At 38.1% G+C, this 21,541-nt stretch overlaps 1 protein-coding gene across 1 annotated transcript in view; it reads left to right on the top strand.

The window, feature by feature from the left end:
- Positions 1–21,541, top strand: part of SLIT3 (slit guidance ligand 3) — a gene marked incomplete at both ends in the record, with an annotated part of 518,009 nt that overhangs the window by 301,861 nt on the left and 194,607 nt on the right. The window contains 2 exons of the mRNA XM_084295482.1: positions 11,800–11,871; positions 16,710–16,873. Of these exons, the coding sequence (XP_084151608.1) occupies positions 11,800–11,871; positions 16,710–16,873 (236 nt within the window). The remainder of the gene's footprint in view (positions 1–11,799; positions 11,872–16,709; positions 16,874–21,541) is intronic.

Below are 21,541 nucleotides of genomic sequence, written 5' to 3'. Positions count from 1 at the left end.
AATTAGACCTTTATGCTATGACGAAACACGTGAAAAATAATTACAAAGACTTTAAAAAGAAAGGTATATGATTAGTGTAAATTGCACTTTCTTTACATACCATATCCAGTTCTGTTTAACAAACAAGAACATTTAAGAGCTGCATTAAGGAAAGAAATGTAGAATGATTTTAAAGTAATTTGAAGTCAAATAATCACAATTTCTATGTTAATTTTGTTATCATAAATGAAGCAATTTCATGTTAACTGGTCTGATGCTTTTAAACCTGAATTGTATTTCTTGAGGGGGTGGATAGGCTGAAGGCTTTGTTTCAGTATGCGCAAATGATGGCTGGCCATGTTGTGGTCATCTGCAGATCCTTAGTAGCAAGATATTTTAAAAGGTTGTATGTTTGGTTATCCAGAAACCTTTGTTGTAATGTAGCATGTTGCTCTTGCATATGTTAGAGATATCACAGAAAATAGCTTGAAAGAGCATCAAATGAAGTGGCCAAATAAAGCCACTGAAGGAAATAAAGAACACTACTGCCAGTAATTTTTAAAAAATTGCACATATCCCTCGTCTTCATGGTGCTAGAGGGTGGGAGAAATCTGTGGTTTGCAGATGCCAGACAGGCTGAGATGGGGATTTGCTTGAGGGTAAAACAATAGAGAACGTTGTGGAAGACAGGTCAATGGCTGCGATGAAGGGATATAAGAGCATGCATTGAACAAGGTCTTTGTTCACCAGATTGGTAATTTAGATTTGTTTTCGCCTCTTTTGCCATTAGAATCTTAGGTTGTGTGTGTCACCGAAAGTGCTTTTTTGGTGGTGGTCTAGGGAAAAAGCAGGGTGGAAAGGCAGATCTTGTTCGTGGCTTTCAGCTTTGGACTTGGCTACTGCGATCAATAAATTGCCGCATTGCAGCATCTCTGCGACGACGCCTGAAGGCCGTTGAGAAGCCCCCGTTGGTGCAAGAGGAGGCTGTAGGCTGGGCGGGCTCTGGGAGGGGGTAGTCCGCTCCGCACACCCGAGCTTCTGACTGGCTCCTTGGGCAATTTCAGCGGTGTCTTAAAAGGGTTGGGTCCATTTCATCTGCGAGACACCCTGTCTTCCCATCCACGGCTAGGGCGTTAGAAAGCAGGTGAGGTGCTTCAGCTAATACTTAGTGTGAAGCAGTTAGGACAGATCATCCGCAATGGCAGTTATATTTTATTTGCTAGGGGTACAGATATTACAGGTGAACAGTCAAATATGGAGAACAATTGACTCCTTTTATGTAGCTGCTTCTTGCGCTCGTAGAATATTCCTGAACAAATCGTGAGTGCTTCAAATTTTTCTTCGTGTATATTTTATCTGGCACGTTTTCACTCTGGACTGAACACAAATGAAACACTGTGAGTATTTGATATTCAAATGGTTATGATTTTTTAGCTTTATTGCATATGCATGCATGAATATAAGCAGGTATCGCTGCTTCTCATGGGCAAGTGGTGTTTGGGAGAAATTTAAAAATGGGAAAGGAAGGTGTTTTTAAACATATTGACTATTTTCCTGTGCGATCCATGCAAGTGCTGTCTAATGTATTATTAAAATAAAACTTGATGTTTAATTCCTGATGGAAAGCAGATCCCTTTCCAGCTTCAGCAAGAAACACGTAATTGCCCTTGTCCAGGAACTATGTGTTGGCTTTCTTTTTTTCAAAATAATTATTTTTTCTATAAAAGGTAATTTTTCTTGAAAAATGTTCATACATGCCGGTCTAAGTTCACAGAATGCGTATATCACACGTTCCCTATCATTCATGCAGATTTATATTAGACTGTGCATTAACCTTGACTTAGAACATGTATGAATTGCAAGTAGGGGCATCACGTACTTTTAGAATCTAAAATTATTTTGCAAATATTTGTCTGCATCTCTTGTGCTTTGGGGAGGGGTTTTTGGTGATAGAGGCTCAACTTCCCTCTTTACAAGGTTTGCTTCTTTTCTTCTTCTGTCTGCTGTCCAAAGTGGAGATTGCCTTTGCAGATCCTTGCTGTGCCGTGCCCTTTGCCATATTACCAGTGCTATTAAAAATGTCCTCCTGCTGCACTCTCAGTGGGAATCCCAATGGTATTGGGAACTGAGGGGCAGCCAAGGTGCTGGGCTCCTGAAATTAGGGGGGCTGCTCTGGCAAGGGGAATGATGGGTGTAATTTTGCCTGCAGTACCCGTTAGATTTGCCATTGGAGGGAAACAGAAACAAGGGGTTCTGGCAGCCCACGCTCCACGTATTCCAGTCGCCTGCTTTCTAAAAGGCTTTTATTAAACCTTTTGCACTGACACCCAGACACTGGCTAAACTGCTAACAGGGCCATTTCTGTTCATTGTTATGTTTCTGCCTCACAAGCAGCTGCCATGCTTCACACCTGAGTTTGACAGCTCGTCCCTCCTTTGGTCCTAGCGGTCACTGTGGGACTTGCAGGAATCTGCAGTCCCGCAGGCAGTGTCGCATTGCGGCAGTCGATGAAGTGGCACCAGGCTGGCACAGGGTGAGTGCCACTTCATCCAATGTTGTAACACAGCCCCTTTCAATGAATACAGAAGTCCTTTTTTAATTTGTTATTCTTTTTCTTTCTTTTTTTTTTTTTTTGTCACTTTTTCTACATCTGAAAAGACAGCCAACTTAGGTGCATCACTTGGAATGTCTTTTCAGGTCTGGGTATGCCAGAAAATGATATGTTAATTATAGTAGTTTATAAGTTCTTTATTTAATTTCAGAAGAATTATACTGTTCCTTTCCAATTCATATTTAATAAGTTTATTTAGAATTTATTTTGGTGGAGGTCCTGAAAGGAAACCACAGCACTCAGCTAACTCAGCGCTGAAACCTTTTACCTTGATCTTGGAAATCTGTATCATGAAAGGCATTTCATCTTGAGCAAATGGCAGAAGTTGCTTGCTCCTTTCAAATTATAGGGTTGAACAGTGTTAGTTTGAATTGGACTGTTTCTATAAGGCTTCTCTAGCATCAGAAAGGACTAAACAGAAGCAACTGTTCAGGCAGGAAGCTACAAAATCCATTTTATTTTGCTAAAGTGCTGATGCATAAAATTCTGCCTTGTTGATTCTTTTTCATCCTTTCCATAAATACACTCCAGTGGGCTTTCAAACCTCTGTATACATAGAAAACCCAATCCAGTTTCCATCGATTTTGACACTGAATCTACAAACTATAGTATCTGAGAAGCAGCCAGTTGTGTAACAGCAAGATCCATATTTACTAAAAGAGATCTCTATATAACCCAAAAAAGTGTATCTATTTAATAAATGAATTATATTAAAGACATATATTTCTAATATTATTTTAAGTATACTAATTCATCAGACAAAGGACTTTCAAATGAATCTGCAAATTCTCAGTGAAATTGAACACCATTATATTTTTGATCCCTCTGCCTCCACTGAAAATCTGTGCCTAAATAAGCAGACTGCAGGAACTAGATTCATTGCCTGTTAAAATCAGCAGCGGTATTTGCACTGACTTCAGTTGTCATTGATCTCGGTATTATGATAATTGTACTTGTTTCCCATAGTTCTAGGCAGAAACATCAGTTGTGGAAATCAAAACCACCCTGATGCTGTAGAACATTTACTCAGTGTTTGCATAAATATTTTTTTTTTATTCTCTGAGTCCAAATACTTATAAAAAAAATTGTGGATGTAGTTGGGGCTTAGAGCCATAGCAGTCATTCCCAATATGGTGTACCAAAAAATGTGTAGGCTTTGGGAAAACACTTGAGAGAATATTTTTGGTTCGAAAATAAGTAAAGGCAGTACTTCTTATGCCATTTTTGACTTTAGAAAAACAGCCCATTGGAGTATCCTTAATTTTAAAATAAAATGGTTGCAGAGGAATTTTGACCCGTGTTCTTTTGATTTTGTCTTGATGTTTTTATACCTAAATTTCCGTTCAGACCCTGTTGAATATGTATTTTCTGCCTAGAATTATAAGATCTTGTAAAAGATTTAAAAGCTGATTGAAATTTCTTTGAAAAGCTTTTTTAACCCTCACCAGACATGGAAATTAGATGGAAACAGAAGATTCAACTGGTATCTGCATTTTATACAGCTGATAGAGGTGATTTGATTATTTGGGAAAATGGATACGTCCTATTTTCCCAAAAAAAAAAAAAGAAAAAAGAAAAAAAGAGAAACCTCATTAAGGGGAAGTGAGAAGACATCTCATGTAAGACCACGTGAGTGACAGTTCTTGACTTGACATGTAGCAAAGCTCACAATCAAATGAACAGTGTACAGTTATCCTCTGTATAATCTCACTTTAACTTACTGTGGTTTAGCTCAGCTTATTTTACCTTATTCTATTCTATTATTCTATTTTCTACTTTATCTAGTTTTAGCATATTTTATTAATTTGCTTGTTAGTGTAAGCGAGTAAATTCCAGCACAATTGTGTGTGTGCGCACATGCAACACAAATGCAGAACTTAAAATAATATGAGAAAGGTTTCAGCATTAGTGACCAGACATCAGTTACAAGAATCCTCAATTTCGCTCCCAGTTGTATTTGTACAACAATAGGATCTTTAATTGTACAGACCCAGATGATTTGTTTCTCACTTCTTTTATCCATTCACACTGATTTCTGGTCCCAGGCTCCTTACCCAGATGGTTTGCCCACCGGTTGTTCAGCTGCAGCCCTGTCTTCCTTCTCCTCTGCTCGTAACCCTGGTTCTTGACATTGCCAGTCCCAGAGACTCCAGCCAAGGCACAGCCAAGTCTCTGGGGAGGACAGAGGGACATTCATTGCTTGGGGATGCAACAGGAATAATTTAAAATAAATAAATAAAGTAAATAATAATTTTTAAAAAATATTTATTATTTATTTCTTAAAAAAAAAAAAAAGAAAGGAAAAGAAAGAAAAGAAAAAGAACTTCCTATTACAACAACCCAATTGCCCCAAAGCCTGATGTGTTTAGAAGTAATATCATTCCTTCAAGGGAAAAAAAAATCGATATGCCTCAAACATCTGGCCTTTATAATAAGCTCAAATAGCTAAAATCTGAAAGTTAAATGCAAATTAAAATCAGTCATAGAATGGGAAGAATCAGGGAGTTGTAGCAGTAAATGTTTCTGGCTGTTCTGTCTGTAATTCCATACTAAGCTTATTTATTTTATTTTACTTTTTCATACATTTCTAAAAAGAATATTTTATTTTCTCTGTATCCTCAAGACTCATCAGATGTCTGACATCAGCTTCCCAAGCTAATGATGCTAGAGCCTCTCATGTTGCGGTGATGAGAACATTTGTGAGCATATCAGCAAAGACTAATACTAGAACAGAAACCACAAATTGGCAACTAGTTACTTTTATTTATTTCTGTGGATCTTACATGTCACCTGGAGACTATTTAGAAGATTATTTGCCTGGGATAACATTGTGTTTAAAAATAGCACTTGCATAGTGCCAACTCATTTTAGAGCTGGGTACAAATATTGAGACAAAATCCCAGCTGTTATTGCTTTTGCTGCTAATTTGAGGTGTCAGATCAGAGCTCTACTGCTGTATGTCAGTGAATAAGGCCCCTTGTGAGATCATTATGTTTTCTAACAGTTGAGAGTAATGGATTCATCAGTGCAGCATCAGTTGCTTTCATTACATGCCCGCACAGTAGTTGTGGGCTTTAATTTAACCAGGCCATGGGGAGATCAGAGGATTGAATAGAAGAGGGGCTCAGGGCTCATCAGAACTCAGAGATCTGGTCAGGTTTTGTGCCTTGCCTAAAAAGAGCAAATCTTGGATGCCTTGAAAGTCAAGGGTGAGGACAACTGCTCAGTGCTGAGGGATCAAGTGAGTGCCAAAGCCATTTTGCTTTTCCATCAGAGGCCATACAAAGTAGTAAATATTTAATTTAATGCAAATTCTCTCCAATCTCTGTGAAAAATAGCACTTTAAGGCTGTTGAAAATACAGCTCCTTTCTCTCTACAATCTCTAAGTTAAGTACAAACATTAATCAAGTCTTGGTTTTATTACTAAAAATAGCTTTAGATTCAGTCTTTGGAACTGGTACACTGCCCATGCTGTTAGTTATATTAGGTGGTGCTTCAGGGCTGGAAGGGGTCTACAGCTGTCATCTCCTGTCCAACCCCTGTTGGGAGCATCCAGCTCCAGCTCCATGCCGGTCCAGACCTCCGCCCCCCTCCCTCCCCCTCAAGGCTCTGGGCTCTGAGAAGTTGTCCTTTTGTCCCAGCAAGGCTGCTGGGCTCCCTTCTAGCTCCACTGGCCATCTGGGGTGAGCTGCTCAGAGGGAATTTTTGCATCAATTCACCCACTTTTAAACAGAAACAACGTTCTCAAGAAAACTATTTACATGAAAGCTTTAATTATGCTTGGAGATGCCTTGGTTAAGTCGTAATAAACTTTCCAGTCTCATCTACTGAATGTATAGTTGCACTGGGGATAGGAAGCAGGGAAACCATGGCAGTTAGGGGAGAAGCAGTAATCGGAGATTATAACAGCAATTCACTCTTGGGAATGCTACCAGCCTGCAGATAACACCATTTGTAGCTATCCATTGCATGCACATAGATAATAATCTTGCATTACGCCCAATTACATGGTGTTACGGACACACAACACACGGATTACATATACAGCCAACGAGCATACTGTGATAAAGCAGCGGTGTAATTGAAGGAGACAGAAGGAAATGTTAGACTTGTTAGTGCTACCGGTGCTGCAGGGCCTGAGATGGCTGTTCCCAAGCAGCCGTGCTGTTTCGCTTCTCTGCTGCAGGGTACAGCCACGCGTTTCAAAGTCTCTTTCAAAATACGGGTTTATCACACCATGAGGGAACTCAGCAACTTGTTCTTTCTGCAGCATGTTGAGAGAGTTTTGAGCAGGAAAAAACAAACAACAACAACAAAAACGTTGTGAAGCCCAAAGACACACCAAAGTATGTACTGCCAAATGAAATGTTTGCAGGATTCCCGCTATTAAATGATGTATTTTAGAAGCCGCTAAAGAATCTCCAGTTTATAAGGGTAGAAGACATTCAAAACCAAAAATACATCTAACTCTTTTTCAGATCTCTTTCCTTTTACTTACCAGTAGTTGTCAGTATATAGCACAATGTTAAGCTTGTTTGTATGCTTATTTTTTTGTGTACATTCAGATTTTCTTTCTCTGGTGGGTATGAATGTGTGTGGGTCTAAATATTTGTGGCTGAAAATTTTGAATATATTGCAAAACGTGACACAAAAGAAGCCTGGTGCATGTCAAAAACCTGCATGGCCAACACAGCAGACCTCTGGTAACGGTGGAAGATGACTATTACGGCTTGGACAAAAGTGTTAATCAGAAATTTAATCTACCATATAATTTCTCAATTTAATTAGCTGTTTGTGCTAATCAGCTGCAGAAATGGAATGTGGGAGAAATTCAGTCCCTGTTGCAGTCAAAGAACATAGGATGTCTTTAGCTGTGCCCTAAAAAGACAGGTTTTCCCCATCTCTTTTAACCTAATCCATTCAGACTGTAAATGAGAAGCATCACTGTGGGTATTGTACCGATGTACAGCTCATGATGTATGTCCATTACAAATATGTCTTGTACTTAGGAAAATGGATATTCGTATAGTGGTTTTACCATTTGCCAGTGATAAAATTTATCTTTTTTTTTTTTTTTTTTTTTTTAGTTTGGGATGTAGTAGGTATTTTTACTGTGATCAGTGTTATGTGCTTAACAAAAACAAACAACCCTCCTAGATGTTTTCCCACATGAAATGTGACCGTAAAATGTTAAGATGGTTGCTAACTTACATTGTACTTAACGAAGTACTAATTGAAGAATTGAAATAGTTAATATTTCAAATAATTCTGTTATGTTGTTTAACTATTTTCTGACATCATTGCCAGAAGATCCTTTTCTAGTATTTAAGTGGAACAGAGCGGGTAGATGTATTGTAATGAAAGCATTATTATTCCAGATGAATAAGTCAGCAGTCATTCTGATATTCATTATATGCTCTTAATTATATCACTAATTTAATTCCAAGTAAGAGAAACAAAATCTGTGTACTCTGTAATTTAAAGAATTGAGAGTGTTTAACTATTGATCTGACAGCTTCTTTGAATTACTCCAAGGAACATGAAGGGATGCTTATAGTTCCTGAGATTTTTAAATATAACACTTGTATAATTAGGGGGATTCAAAATTTAAATCCATTCCTTTTTTTTTTTTTTCCAAAAGTATCTTCCATATAATCTGTGTGATTTCCTCTAGTATTAGGAGTAAGTTTTTTCTCTAATGTAGGCCTGTTCAAGAGTGTGAAGAAAGGACTAAAAACTAATGCATAAATATTATTTAAAAGCAAAACAAAGAAAAATAATAAATCATATACGGGAGTGATTTCTGCAGGTTAATGATTTTAATTTAATTAAATTTAGTGTAGAATTAACAACTCTCTCAGTGAACTGCAGTGGTGAATTTGGCGCAAGGCAGAAGAGAAAAAATGCAACTGTACGCGGTTAAATTTGCACAAGAACTTTGAGGAGGGAGGCAAATAATTGTTTCCAAGTTGTGGCAGGATTGCAGAGTGAACATTTTTTCCTTTACAAAAATCTGATTAGTCAGGGCTATAAATCAGCATTTTTCTTCAAATGGAACAATGAGGCACCATGCGTGCTTCTAGCCAGTTTGGGCTACTGGCAGAAAAGCAGAGCAGTTCCTCTGGGGTTGTAAATTGAAGTCAGTAGGACCGTGACAGTTCATACTGGTGGAGGATGTACCACCTCGAAGGTTGCTGATCCCCCGTTATGCTTCTTCCAAGTAGTCCTTTGAGGATCCTTAGGACTGCTGCAGTCTGCTTCTGCTTAGCTTGCAAGATCTTACAAGGATCATGGCCCAAGGTGGGAAGTTTGCTGGCATAAATAATATTGTCTATAACCTCAATTTCCTGATTCAGCATTTTGGATGTGAATAGTTTACAGGGAGAGGACTTCTATATGTAGTGCTTTTTCAAAGGACAGGGCTCTGGAAGAGGTGGAAGGCGTAAGGCTGCGGAGAACTCAGCATCACACAAGTTTCCCCCATACAACATTGAAGGAGTTTGGAGATTCTGCAAGTTTTATGTTTCTCACAGCTTCCTGATGTTTGTACATCTTTTTCAATGGATTTGAATTGTAGAGGGATAGAAATGAGAACAGGGCATTGCAGCTGCCAGGGAGTGACCGGAGCAGAAGTTATTCTTACTTTCACATGTTAAAAATGCTATTATGTTGTGTGCCTTCCCCTGTCAGGACTCATACTCTTAAAAATCATTGCTGGGATAACTTCATGTGTGTAACAGAAAGTTTTGCAAAGTGCTTCTAGGGCAGTTCTCTACCTGAAATGTCACTATTTAAAAACTAGCTGCACTGGAGCTGTGCGTGCTGCACACAGAGCAGCAGGGTTAAATTGCTTCAGCTACAACCAGGCTGTGTGCAGGCAGCTCACTGCCAATTAGTGCCCTTTGCAGCATTTGGCCTTCTTTGTCCTGAAATAATTGCTGTTATCATAGATGTTTTATTGACTTCATTATGGTTAACATTTAAATATCAATGAAATAATATATTACTAAGTCATCTGTGTAATAGTTACCAGTTAGAGTTATCCCTGAAATTTTTGTTTAAGTAATATATTAATTCAGCTTGGACATAGGATTCTTAGAAGCAGGGTTATTTATTTGTTAATGAATTACAGGAAGCTTTTGTTTGCTGGGAGCAAAAACTAAGCTGCCATCATCTTATATTTTGCAAGTAGAAATACTGTGTGTGATTAGAATAACATTTTGTCTATTAAACATAAATATTTTAAGAAATGTAAAAATATTTTTCATTCATAAAAACACAGTAAAGGCTGACCTTTCCACATACAGATGAAAAAGTACACTGGAGGACAGGGATATGTTCTGTACCCTCAGTGCAGAGGGAAGCTTGCTGCCATATTCTGTTCTGCCTGAATCCAATCCGCACCCTTCTGAAATTAAGAGAAAGTCTCCTTTGAATTCCTTTGGCTTCCATTGAATCCTGTAGTGCCCTGCGTGACCTATTCAGACATCAGCTATGTGTATGTGATTTAATTATTGTGAGCTGACTTTACACGCAGCTGCGGTTTATCAGTGTACCTAAAATCTTATGACCAGGTGCATAGCTCCTATTTATGTAGCAGGTAACTGAGGCAGGGGATGAATTACACTGTTAAGTTTGCAGAAAAAAATACTGGTGCGATTAGAAAATCGATTTGTGAGTCCCATTTGAACTTCCAAACATGCATGCGATGCAAATAGCAAATAAATATACCTACTGAGCTGTGGGTGTGTTGATGTGAACAGAAACGTGCCCTTATAAGAGGTTTTGTTCACTTTTTAAAATTTTGTTGTACATGCTTGTTTTGGCTGACTGTTGACAAAAGACTTTGGTCTTGCACCATTAAGGTAATCAAGTAGTAGCAAAGGTAGTATGATATAATCTAATTTAACTTTAATCCGTTACTGTTGTGGATGATGGTTTTGCCGAGTGATTTTTAGGCAGAACTGTAAAATGTTTTTAGATTGGTAGATGACCAGAAAGACTAGTTACCTTCAGTAAAACATTTCAAGTGTTTTCGATTAAATGTCCTTTGAAAATGTGTAGCATCAAAACAACTGAATAGTTCAGGAAAGGTAATGTGCCTTCAGCAGTTACTTTCTTCACCTCATACACAGATACAGGACTGTCTTCTACCAAAGTGGTCCTGTAGAGTGCTGTGGCCTTCTGTAAAGCAGGGTTTGCTCAGTGCAGTGGTGCTATGGGCACCATGCATTTTAAATAGGCAGCTGCAGTCAGCGGCAGGAGCTGCCATGCCAGGACAGGGAGAGAGTCCACCATCAGCCCGATCAGTTCTCATGACAAATGGGGCTTCAGTATTTACAGATTTGGAGCACTCTGAGGATGGCAATTATGCCCTGTTGGAGTGCTTTCCATTTCCTGTGCCATCTTGATCAACTTTATAGCTCCTAATTTGCTAGAGAGTCATTGATATAATTAGGAGCGACATAAATGGGAGCAGCACACGCAGCTGATGATAATCTAGTCAGTTCATTTTTCATAAGAAGCATTAAGAGAAGGGGGGGCTATCCCTACCAGCAGCTGAGATCACTTTTCTTTAAGCTCTTTCTCCTTAAGCTCTGCTTTGATAGAGTAGCAGAAATCCTTACATGCCTGGGTCACGACATACTTTATTATGGTCCATCCCACTATCCAGATATTTTTTTCATAAGGAAACCAAAGAAATAGAACCCATCCATCTGTGTGTTTTCAAAAAGTCTGTTTGAGCTGGCTGTGTTAACAAACCTATGGGAGTCAACAGCTCTCCTCTGGAGTCAGAGAGTACTTTGAGTCCAAAGCTTTCATCTTGTAGTATACAAGTCTGATGTTTCTCCACTCAAGTTGCACCACGTTTTCAAGCAAAGTGGCAGCTTAACCAATAAGTCTGGATCTTTTTTCATAGTGGGTAAAAATTCATTTAGCACGCTCCTTGGTACTTGGACATGGTAAACAGTAACTCTCCTCTGTTTTTATGTAGCTATTTGTTATTTGCCCTGAAAATATCTTTCCTGACATGTCACAAATTGTCTTAGATACTGGTCAGCATGTGTTACTGCTGGCAGCCTGGCAGATTTATTATAAGAGTTGAAGCAGCTTGTTTCTGTAAATGGTGTGTTGATGAAGAAATGTAAATAATTGATCATTGTTATTCTTTTTTCTCTCTCTCTCTCTTTTTTTTTTTTTTTAACAGTACTCTCAACAATAACAACATCACCCGCATTCCTGTTACCAGTTTCAATCATATGCCAAAGATCAGGACTCTGTAAGTATTACCTTTGAATATAGTAATAATGGGAGTATGCCAACCCTTTGAATTTTTGTCATCTTGTGATAATCTTATTCCAGTCCCTTCTAGATTTGACCAATTCAGTGCACTTTTGAGGAGCAGGTTCGCTGAACAAACCTGACCCTATGAGAGCTGGGGTAGGCCGGGCAGGCTGGGCCATCCCAAGGAGACGCCTCAGTGGGGCAGCCTCAGCCACCTCAGGGACAGGCTGAGGCTAGGCCAGGCCAGGCCATCACCCGATGGCTGGGGACAAGCTCAAACCAGGCCCATGGCCGGGCAGGGTGGGGTGAGGCAAGGGCCCTGGTGCAGCCCCAGGCTGACCGAAGTGGGGCCCTGGGCTGTGGCATGGCTAGGGAGCACTCTCACAAAACTGTGAAAACTGATCAGTTGGATCAAATTGCTTAATTGTGTTAATATCCCGTGTTTAAATCCTATTTCTTCATTTCAAATTCAAATATTAATTTCTAAAACAATAAAATTTTTGAAAGAACTTGAAAAAAGTTTCTTTTCAGATGTGTTCTGAAACAAAATGTCACTGTTTCTGATACTTTCTTTTTTTAATAAAAACTTCTCTTACATCATATCAATTTTTCTATAGCTGGGCATTATTCCATTGGAAAAGCTCTGATTGGCTTTAATAGAACAAAATACAAAGACCATGAAATTAGACTGTGCATCTGTGCAGTTTAGCCATAGCCTACCAAAAGGATTTTCTTTAAATAAAATATTCCCATCATTTCCTTTAGGATATATACAGCTTCAGAACAAGTCATGTGTAAAGAAAGTCTCTTTGTTTTGTATTCCAAAATATGAAACCAAGGTATATTTACTCTTACAAGCAAAGAAAGGGAAATAGTAACCAGCCTGCTTTATTTTTTTTCATGCCAAAACATGAAATGAGGCAGGGATACTGCATATGTACATGTAAAATCATATTAAGTAAATTAGCAGAACTGAAGAAAATGCCTCTTACGCATGGCAGTCTATGTAAGATAACCTCTGATTTATTGATTAAATGGTGACATTCATAAATCTCAATGTAACAAATTAAAAGAAAACGAGATGTTTTTCTTTTAAAAGAGAATGGATAAAGGAGATAAAGGTAGGGTTATGGTTCTTGGAGTTTTGCTTTTTCTCATTCAGCCATAGTCCAGAAAAGGCCTCTTCAGATCAATCAGTCTTGTCTGTTACCAGAGCTCAATGCATTCTGCCATTTTCCTTGTAGTTTAATTTCGGAGATGGCTTTGTATATAGCTCCCTGGAGGCTTACACTGACTAATCCCCCTCTGCTGTAATTAAGGAAAGAAAATTTAAAGAAAAAATAACAAAAATAAACAAAAAAATAAAAAGGAAGGAAGTCATAAATAGGATTTATAAAGGGAAGCTTTTATATTGAATTCTGAGAGCCACATTTTATAGGACATGAATGCTGACTGACTCTAAAAGGATTTGCTGAAAATTTAATTTAAGGTCTGTGGCTAAAAGGGCACCTTTACAAACTTGCATTTGTATTCATTCAACTTATGTTCTGTAAAGGTAGTTTCATCAATATTAAGTGGCATGTTTTAGTCTCCAAAGATTACCAAATAACATGTAGTACCCTCTTTAGCAGTGCAATATAAGGATTAAACAACGTACATAGGCAGGTGGAAATACAGTAAAATGTTTTATTATTTCCTTCCTTTCTGTATTTTCTTCCATCGGTTTCAACAGAGGCAGAAAAGTCATCAAAATAGCAATTAATATAGGATAAACAAAGGATTCAAATAGTATTTATTAATTTCTTCAGCTTCTTCATATTTAAAATTCTTTCTCTCTCCCTGAATCATCATTTTTCACAAATAATAATTTATTAATTATAATTATTAGTAAAGCAAGTTTGGATAGCTAGATATTAGCACTTTCTGAATATCTTCTGTTCAGAGTTATGCTAATAATGTTTAGATTTAACCATGTTTTGTTGAAATGCATAGTAATACTGGAACAGCTAGCATACATAAAACTGATGAGCTTTTGTTTACCCATGTAAAATATTTATATGAGGATATCTTTCAGGTGATACTGTAATACTTCCTCTAGAGAATTCTGTTTCCTCTCTGGGCTCTGTTTCACATGTTAACCTGTTACATTTGCATTAGTACCCAACCTCAGTGAAAAGTTTGCATGAAAGGAGAAAGCTGTCTGAGGCACAGTGGCTGAATAACACCTACTATTTAATTTATTGGTTGTTGATGCAAATTCAGGTCAAATGGATAATCAGTAACATTCATTACAGTTTGGTGACTCCACAATTTTCTTTAAAAATGATCATCAGTTTGTCTACCTTCTCAGAAAGCTTCACGTTTAGACGTGCTTTTAGAAGGCCTTGTAGAGAATCCCTCGTCTGAATGTTACTCAAGCAGGGTCAAGCTCCTTTTCCCATCTAGCTGTGTGGACAATTTTCCCTCTTTACACACTATCGAGATCCATTAGCAGGATATTTGGGGCTGCCTGTGCTGCAGCTGCCTCTGCTGTGTTGGCTCTGTGGATAAATAGCTTTTTCGTCGTGGCTCTCAAAACAATCTGCTTGTTTAAGAAGAACAGAGAAGGAAAAATAAAAAGCACATTCAACTTGAACATGACCTCTTGCGGGTGGAAGTGCTAGTAAGATTTGAAGCACTTTAAGAATTCTTTATAAGAATCAGCCCTTCTGTGGTAACCTTCTTTATTTAACTGTTGTTTCTGGTGCTAAGTTTCATTGATCTTTTAACCTTGATTGGAAGTGACAGGAGTTAGTTTTCATTGATCTGCTTTCCTTTCTTGAAACAGCTTTATTTATGTTAAAACATGTCCCTCATACTTATTTGCTTAATGGTAAGTGTCCTGTTGTCTCTGCACTTGTGAGTGACTGCTGAAATTAGTAATTGCATCACTTATTTTTTATTATTATTTTTATTTAAGCGTAAACTGAAAATGGAGTGAATCACTTCAGTGCTTTTCATGTTCATAGAGAATTGGAGCTTTTGAAGTACTGTGAAAAGTCTTTTTGTGTCTGTATTCATTAATATAATTATCAGAAACAAATTCTAGTAAGCTGCCTTGTTAAGCTGGGCAGGCTAAATGGACTCCTCTCTAAAGCAGGCTAGAATACCAGCACACACAAAAAAATTGAACGAATGAAAAGGTAGGGGTCTGCTGAGGCAGATGAGCTGGCGAAGAGGTAACAATTCACACTACTAAAATGGGAAAAAAAATGAATCTAGTTATATGAATTTATGAAGGGGGAAGCCTCACAGAACTGGAAAGATTCCCCTTTTGCAAAATTGCAATTTTATTACTGCTGCCTGCCTACATCCATGCCTGGGATGCAGGGAGCTGCATGGGATGAGCATGGTTTCAGTTCCAGAAGGAAGATGACTCTGAATGTCATTGTTGACTGCTGGGATGGGATGGGATAATAATTTGAGGATTTAAATGAAATGCTTATGAGAAAATTAGAACATCACTGGCTAGATGATCACTGGCTAGATGATACTTGTTGTCCTTTCTTTGTAAATGTATTTATTTGCTTTCACTTGGCACAAAGTGTTCCAGGCAGCTTAATGAGTCACAATAACAAAACATTTCACTAGAAATCTAACTTACTGCAGTGTCAATTAAATAGCTTTAGAATCTCTTAAAATAAATAAATAAATATATATTTTTTTAGCCATCCTTCTGAAACAGTTACATTTTGCGATGCTCCTGGCAGTCTAGAGCTTTCCATCTCCACAGAATAAGCTCAGTTCTAGATTTGTGGCCTTCTACGGCACCTGCCACCCCAGCCACGCAAATCTGAGGCCTGTCAGCTGGGGCGCTGTGGCGACTTGTGCTGAGGCCTTGCCATATGGAGATCTCACAGATAGACAGCTAATTCCTTTGGTGGATGGATAAAGCTCAATCCTGTGCACAGCAATTGTGTTTTTTTTTTGTTTTGTTTTGTTTTTAATGTAATGCCTGTAATATGAGTGAATAATGCTTTGTCTAACCATTTCTGACAGGATTTTCCATCTGTTTTATCATTTCAGCTTTGCTATAACGGTGCAAATGCATGACTCATTACAAGCAATGAAATAATTAATGTCCTGGGCTTTTGTTTTGACCTAAAGTTTGGTAGCTATTAAAAGTACCAGATTCATTCATGATTTTGCAGATTTATTTTTTTTTCCAATGTGATAAGGCTTCTGGAAGTCTCCAGTGCCAGGCATGAAGCTGGGAAGGGAGCCACAGGTCCATGCACGTCCGTGTGCCATGACCCTGTCATGGGCCCCTTCTTCCTCAGGAGTTGAAAGTTCCTGTCTGGAATCTGAATGCTTGACTTAAATTGCCACACTAAAAGGGGCATCGCTGAATTTTTACAGGCAACACAAGATCATGCAACATCTCAATAGCCTCTGGGGAGAAGACAGAAAAATTACCTATCTCCGGTTTTTCAGCCTGGCCTTCTTGTTTATTCAAGTCATCCTTTTAATTCACCCAGAGCTATCTCATTCATGCAGTTATTTCTGATATGAAATCACAGGCAAAGTGATTACTTGTAAGCTTCCTAAATTCAGTTTGTTCTTTTCTCTAGAATGGTCAAGATTATATGATTATAAAAAATAGTTCCAATTTTTATGTGGGCATTTTCTTGTATATTATATGGCAAAGTAGACATTGGACACCTGAGTGAGCTGGAACCAGTAACCTGCAATGACCTTTTTTACACTGTAGAGAAGAACAGACAGATTTCTACTTGTTATGTGCCTTCTGTTAAAGCATTGCTGGTAATTTTGGGGTGCTTCCCTCTGTTGCAGGCGGCTCCATTCCAACTTCCTGCACTGCGACTGCCACCTGGCATGGCTGTCTGACTGGCTGCGGCAGCGGCGCACCATCGGGCAGTTCACGTTCTGCTTGGCGCCTGTCAACCTGCGGGGTTTTCTTGTGGCGGAGGTTCAGAAGAAGGACTTTGTCTGCTCTGGTAATGATACCAATTATTCATTTATCTATCAGCTGATGCTTTTATATTCATATTCACATAAAAACAGTGAATGGAAAATTATTATGTTGCATTTGAATGCCATTCTGTAGTAATGCTGCTTTGTTTTGATCATAGGTAAACTGTATGATAATAGATCAAGTTGTTATTTTTTTTCAGCTTTATGTGAATTATTGGATTCCAGTTAATAATTCATTTCTCAAATTATTTTTTACTTCTGTATTGGCAATAATATCAACATGAGAAATCAGCTAAGTGGAGATAATTTAGTATTTCTCAAGGGAAGAGCTCGAAAGCTGAATAAAAAAAGAAAAGGAAATAAAAAATTCTAATCAGAGTCTGTTGATATATGAATGCATTATGGAGTAGCAGGGGCAGATTTTATACCAGGGGCTGAAGGAGGAAGGTTCTTCAGCAGCCAAAGCATTTCACAGTTCTACAAGTTTCCTTGTAGATAAACATGGCCAACTCACAAACCATGTGTCTATATATTGGGCCTATTCATCAATTCTCCGGATCTGCAGTTGGCTTTATGATAGAAATGCATTTTCTTATATAAGGAAAAAAAATATATAAAATTGGAAAAAAAAATATTGAAATTTGGCTGAAAGGAAGAGATCTGGCAGAGAAAAGGCATGCCAGTATGTATGCTGTAAAAAAGAAGGGAAGATATTGGACACAAGCTTAGAGACAGTTTTGCAGGCAAAATGGTAAAATTTGCAAGCCTACAGCCTGTGAGTGAGATAGAGACATTACAAGATGCACAGAAGCATGCACCATTTGTCTGCTATCCAGAGCTACTGGTGGTGACAACAGTCAGGCTAGCCGAGCACTTTGTGGGCTTAAGAGATAAGCCTAATGCATGAAAGCAGTATGAAATAGGGAAGAAAGAGATACAGTTATGGTCACTTCTGTCACTAAAAATTACAACTGCAAACACTGACCTGGATCAAACAGAAGATGAGCATGGAGGTTTACCACATGAACACTCAGCAGCTGTATTGGTGTCAAGCCTGTGTAAGCGTCTGTAGAGGATAGATACCTCCTAATGTATATTTTAAGTTAATTCCCTATAGATTAGTCAATCAAAATAAATAACAACTTAGCAAGTAGTAAGCTTTGGCATAATAAGCCTGAAAACCCCTCGGCTCATCTTGGATACTTGAGTTAAAGACAAAAGAATTTAGTTTGTAGGGAAGTTTTGTTGTACTTAAATGTACTATACCTGATATTAAAGAACCTACAAAAAGATATACTGACTGACTTGACTTACCATTTATTTTTAGGTATATATGTAAACATGTAACTCTTTCGAAAGTTAGTAAATATAAGAACTATGTGACAGGCTTCTTAATTTGTTTTGCTCTCATATGCTTGTTTTTGTTTACTTGTATGTTGCCATCTAAGTGTCTGCTCCCTGAAGCAGTATCCTCTTGATGCAGAGGTTGGCTGTCTTTTGTGAATAGTTTCACTTACATGTGAAGTCTTTTCACTTACATGATTGTCTTCACTTACAAAGAAAGAGAGAATTGGTGGCACTTTGAGAAGCTTTGATCTCGAGCTTAATTATATCATAGATGCTAAATTAATGTCCAGCCCTGGACATTTGCAGGAAGTGCTATGGACATGTGGAAAATGAAGTTGTGCACCAGTGATTTTTGTGGCATGATTTTCAAGAGTGCTGAGCAAATTCTGTGTATTTATGGACATTTGAAGATGCCCAGAATATCTGAAAAATATATTAAAAACCAAAAACAAATGAAAAAAAACAACACATTGAGAGCTGAACTAAAAGAAAAGTTGAGAAAGTTAGCAAACTGAGGAGAGGAAGGATAAAAATAAATGGATAAATGAATTGAGCTATTAGTAGACTCTCATTTTACCAAAGGGGTAACCATAGCATGTCTGTCTTATGAAATGAAGTTTCAGATGGGGCATGCGTTCAGTTATTTGGATTTATGATACAGTGATCTGAAAGAAAAAAAATGGTTTAAATCAAGAGGAGATAATAACTGCTGAATGAGAAATGTAACATAGACAGAACTGATCTAAATGGACTTTTCTAGGCAGACTATGACTTCCAAAAGAGAAGAGGTTGTTTAACAGTTCAGTTGCCTGTTCAACCAGGAATGTAAAAAAAGAACTCTGAAAATTGCCCTGCTTTTTTATTAAAACATAAATTAATAAAAATTAAAGGAAAGAAGCTTCCAGTGAGACAGTTCATCAGCTGTATCCCTTAGCCTTCATCTGGGAAATTACATATACTGAAAAAGCAATACTTTTGAAGAGCTCATTTTAGTATAGGATTTAGTAGGGAACTCAGCTTAGTAACTGCTACTTGCACAAAATCCTACATGGATAACCAGTTTAAAGAGAATATAAATCTTTCCTGCTCCTTATTATGGGTCTTATTCCTGATTTTACAGCTTAATTTGTTCGTGTTTGACTATGAAGTTAGACTAGGACAGGAGGTGAATGGTGAACTGAAATTGTCCCTCTGCAAAGGATTTTTATACAATTTAAGATTATATGAATCACCATAACTAGCCTCAAGCTGGCAGTGAAAGCTTCTTTGCATCATACTTATGAAGTGCTGAAATACAGTGTGGTGAACTACTCTGTTTTAGTACAGGCTCAGCATTTCAAGTGCTTGTATTTTTTATGGCAGTGGAAATATCATCATAGGAAAAGAAAAGTCTCATTTTTTCCTCCATTGTAAAATGGGGTTCATCAGAGCATTCCAGTTCAAAGTTTGTACTGTTGCAGTCTTCAAAGGAGAAAGAGAAGAATGAAATAATGTAGGGAAAGAAATATGTGTGTGTGTGTGTGTGTATATATATCTTCCGGTTTTTCAGCCTGGCCATATATGTGTGTGTGTATATATATATATATATACACACACATATATCCTTTAAAAACTGATTTGTGATTGTTCTTTGAACACTATGTAAAAAATACTTTTTTTTACATACTTTTACAACAAATGTTGCTTAAAAAAAAAAAAAAGTAAAAAGTTTAAATGCTACATACCAAAGAATAATTTAAGTTGGAAAAGAAAATGTGAAACACTGATAGAGCTGTGCTACAACTGGAAACCAAGTTTTTTGATTCCTTCTGGACACAATGCTACTGGTCCTGTATGGAGATGTTTATAAGCATTAGGTACAAGGTCTCTCAGGAGAACGTTGCTGAAATCAGAGTTACGTGCCAATACGCTGTGAATTCAAAGTCTTTTTTTTTTTTTTTCAAATAATATTCTTCAGCTCTGCACATAAATTATAGAAATGTTAATTCAAATGGCACTTATAGGCAAATTGTGAGCAGTGGAACAGCTATTCACTTGGTCATGCCCATGAGCATTTGGCTCAGAACTGTAGGTAAATGTGTAGGATTAAATAGTGTTCAGTTGCCTGGAGAAAGGTTTGCAAATATGGCTAACTGTATTTGTGTTGCATAGGAGGCAGGGAAAAAGGTCATTAACAGAACTGAGCAGGGTTGGGACTAGGCAGCCCCTCACCACTGGGAAGAGCACAGGGTGCTTCTGGCAGTGCCAGAGCCGCTGGCTGGATTTTTCAGCAAGTTGCCTCTCCTTGTAGGAGTCTCTCTCCTCTAGAGCCACCCTAGACAGAGCAGCCTTCCTGGGCCTTTGTCTTAAAGCCATCTGCTCCCAAAGAAATCTCCACACATATGCTTTCCCCTGCACAGGTGGTTATTGAACTCTGGGAAGTGTTGGTGAGCCAGTCTCCTACAAGTGGCAACTTATGATGCATGTGGCACCATGTGATGAATGCCCCAGCTGATGAACTGCAGATAGCATGGTATATTTCTGTTCTCTTTCACTGCCCTAACATTGCAATTGCATCATTGCTGTTGCAAGAAAAAGGGTATGCTAGGCAGAGACTTGATGCCAGTCAGAATACTTACTGCATTGTGATGCTTGAGAACTGTTTGCTTTTATATTCCCTTAATTAGCAGAGAAGCATCTGAGCTTGCTGATCTGAGCTTGCTGGCTTATTCTTAGTACCTCTTAGAGCCTTCCATTTTTTTGCTCAGATGAAAGTCATGCTTCTTTGCCATGTTCAGATGTTTCACTGCTGAACTGGTCTCTCTGTCTCTTTGTCCTATTCTGCTTCCTCTCTCCCAGCCCCCTTAGGATAGTAATTTTATTTCACTTTCCTCTCTCATGAGTTTGGCACAATCAAAGAGCCAAGCAAATTATGGCTCCCTCATTTTTCTTTGACTTGCTCTTTACTTATTGACGTTGAAATTAATTTACATATTGATCAGTTATGTAAGCGATTAAGTGTTTTCTCACTTGCATTTGTGCATCTGTAAAGCTTTCCAAACTGAAGCTGTGCGTTCATGAAGTAACAACATCAGCAGCACCTTGATCTTTTCAGTGCTCTGTGCAGGACCAACTGATTGACCCATCTGAGTTTTCTTAGTGTTCAATCACTTTGGTTTTCTTGAGTATATGCATGAGAAAATAAATATGCACCTGAACTGCATATCCAAGAATAAAGCAGATGCATTCAGAAAGCATTATAACTCACCCTGTAGAGTTATAACGTGTAGATGGGTAGCATGTTTCAACCACTGCTCTCCTCGGCTAGATGCATCCAGAATAGCTCATTTGAATGGAGTCAGTAC

This window comes from Netta rufina (assembly GCF_964035555.1).
Source record: "Netta rufina genome assembly, chromosome: 14".
Taxonomy (NCBI): Eukaryota; Metazoa; Chordata; class Aves; order Anseriformes; family Anatidae; genus Netta; species Netta rufina.
Note: the sequence above shows the minus strand (reverse complement) of the source record. Positions and strands in the feature narration are given on the sequence as shown.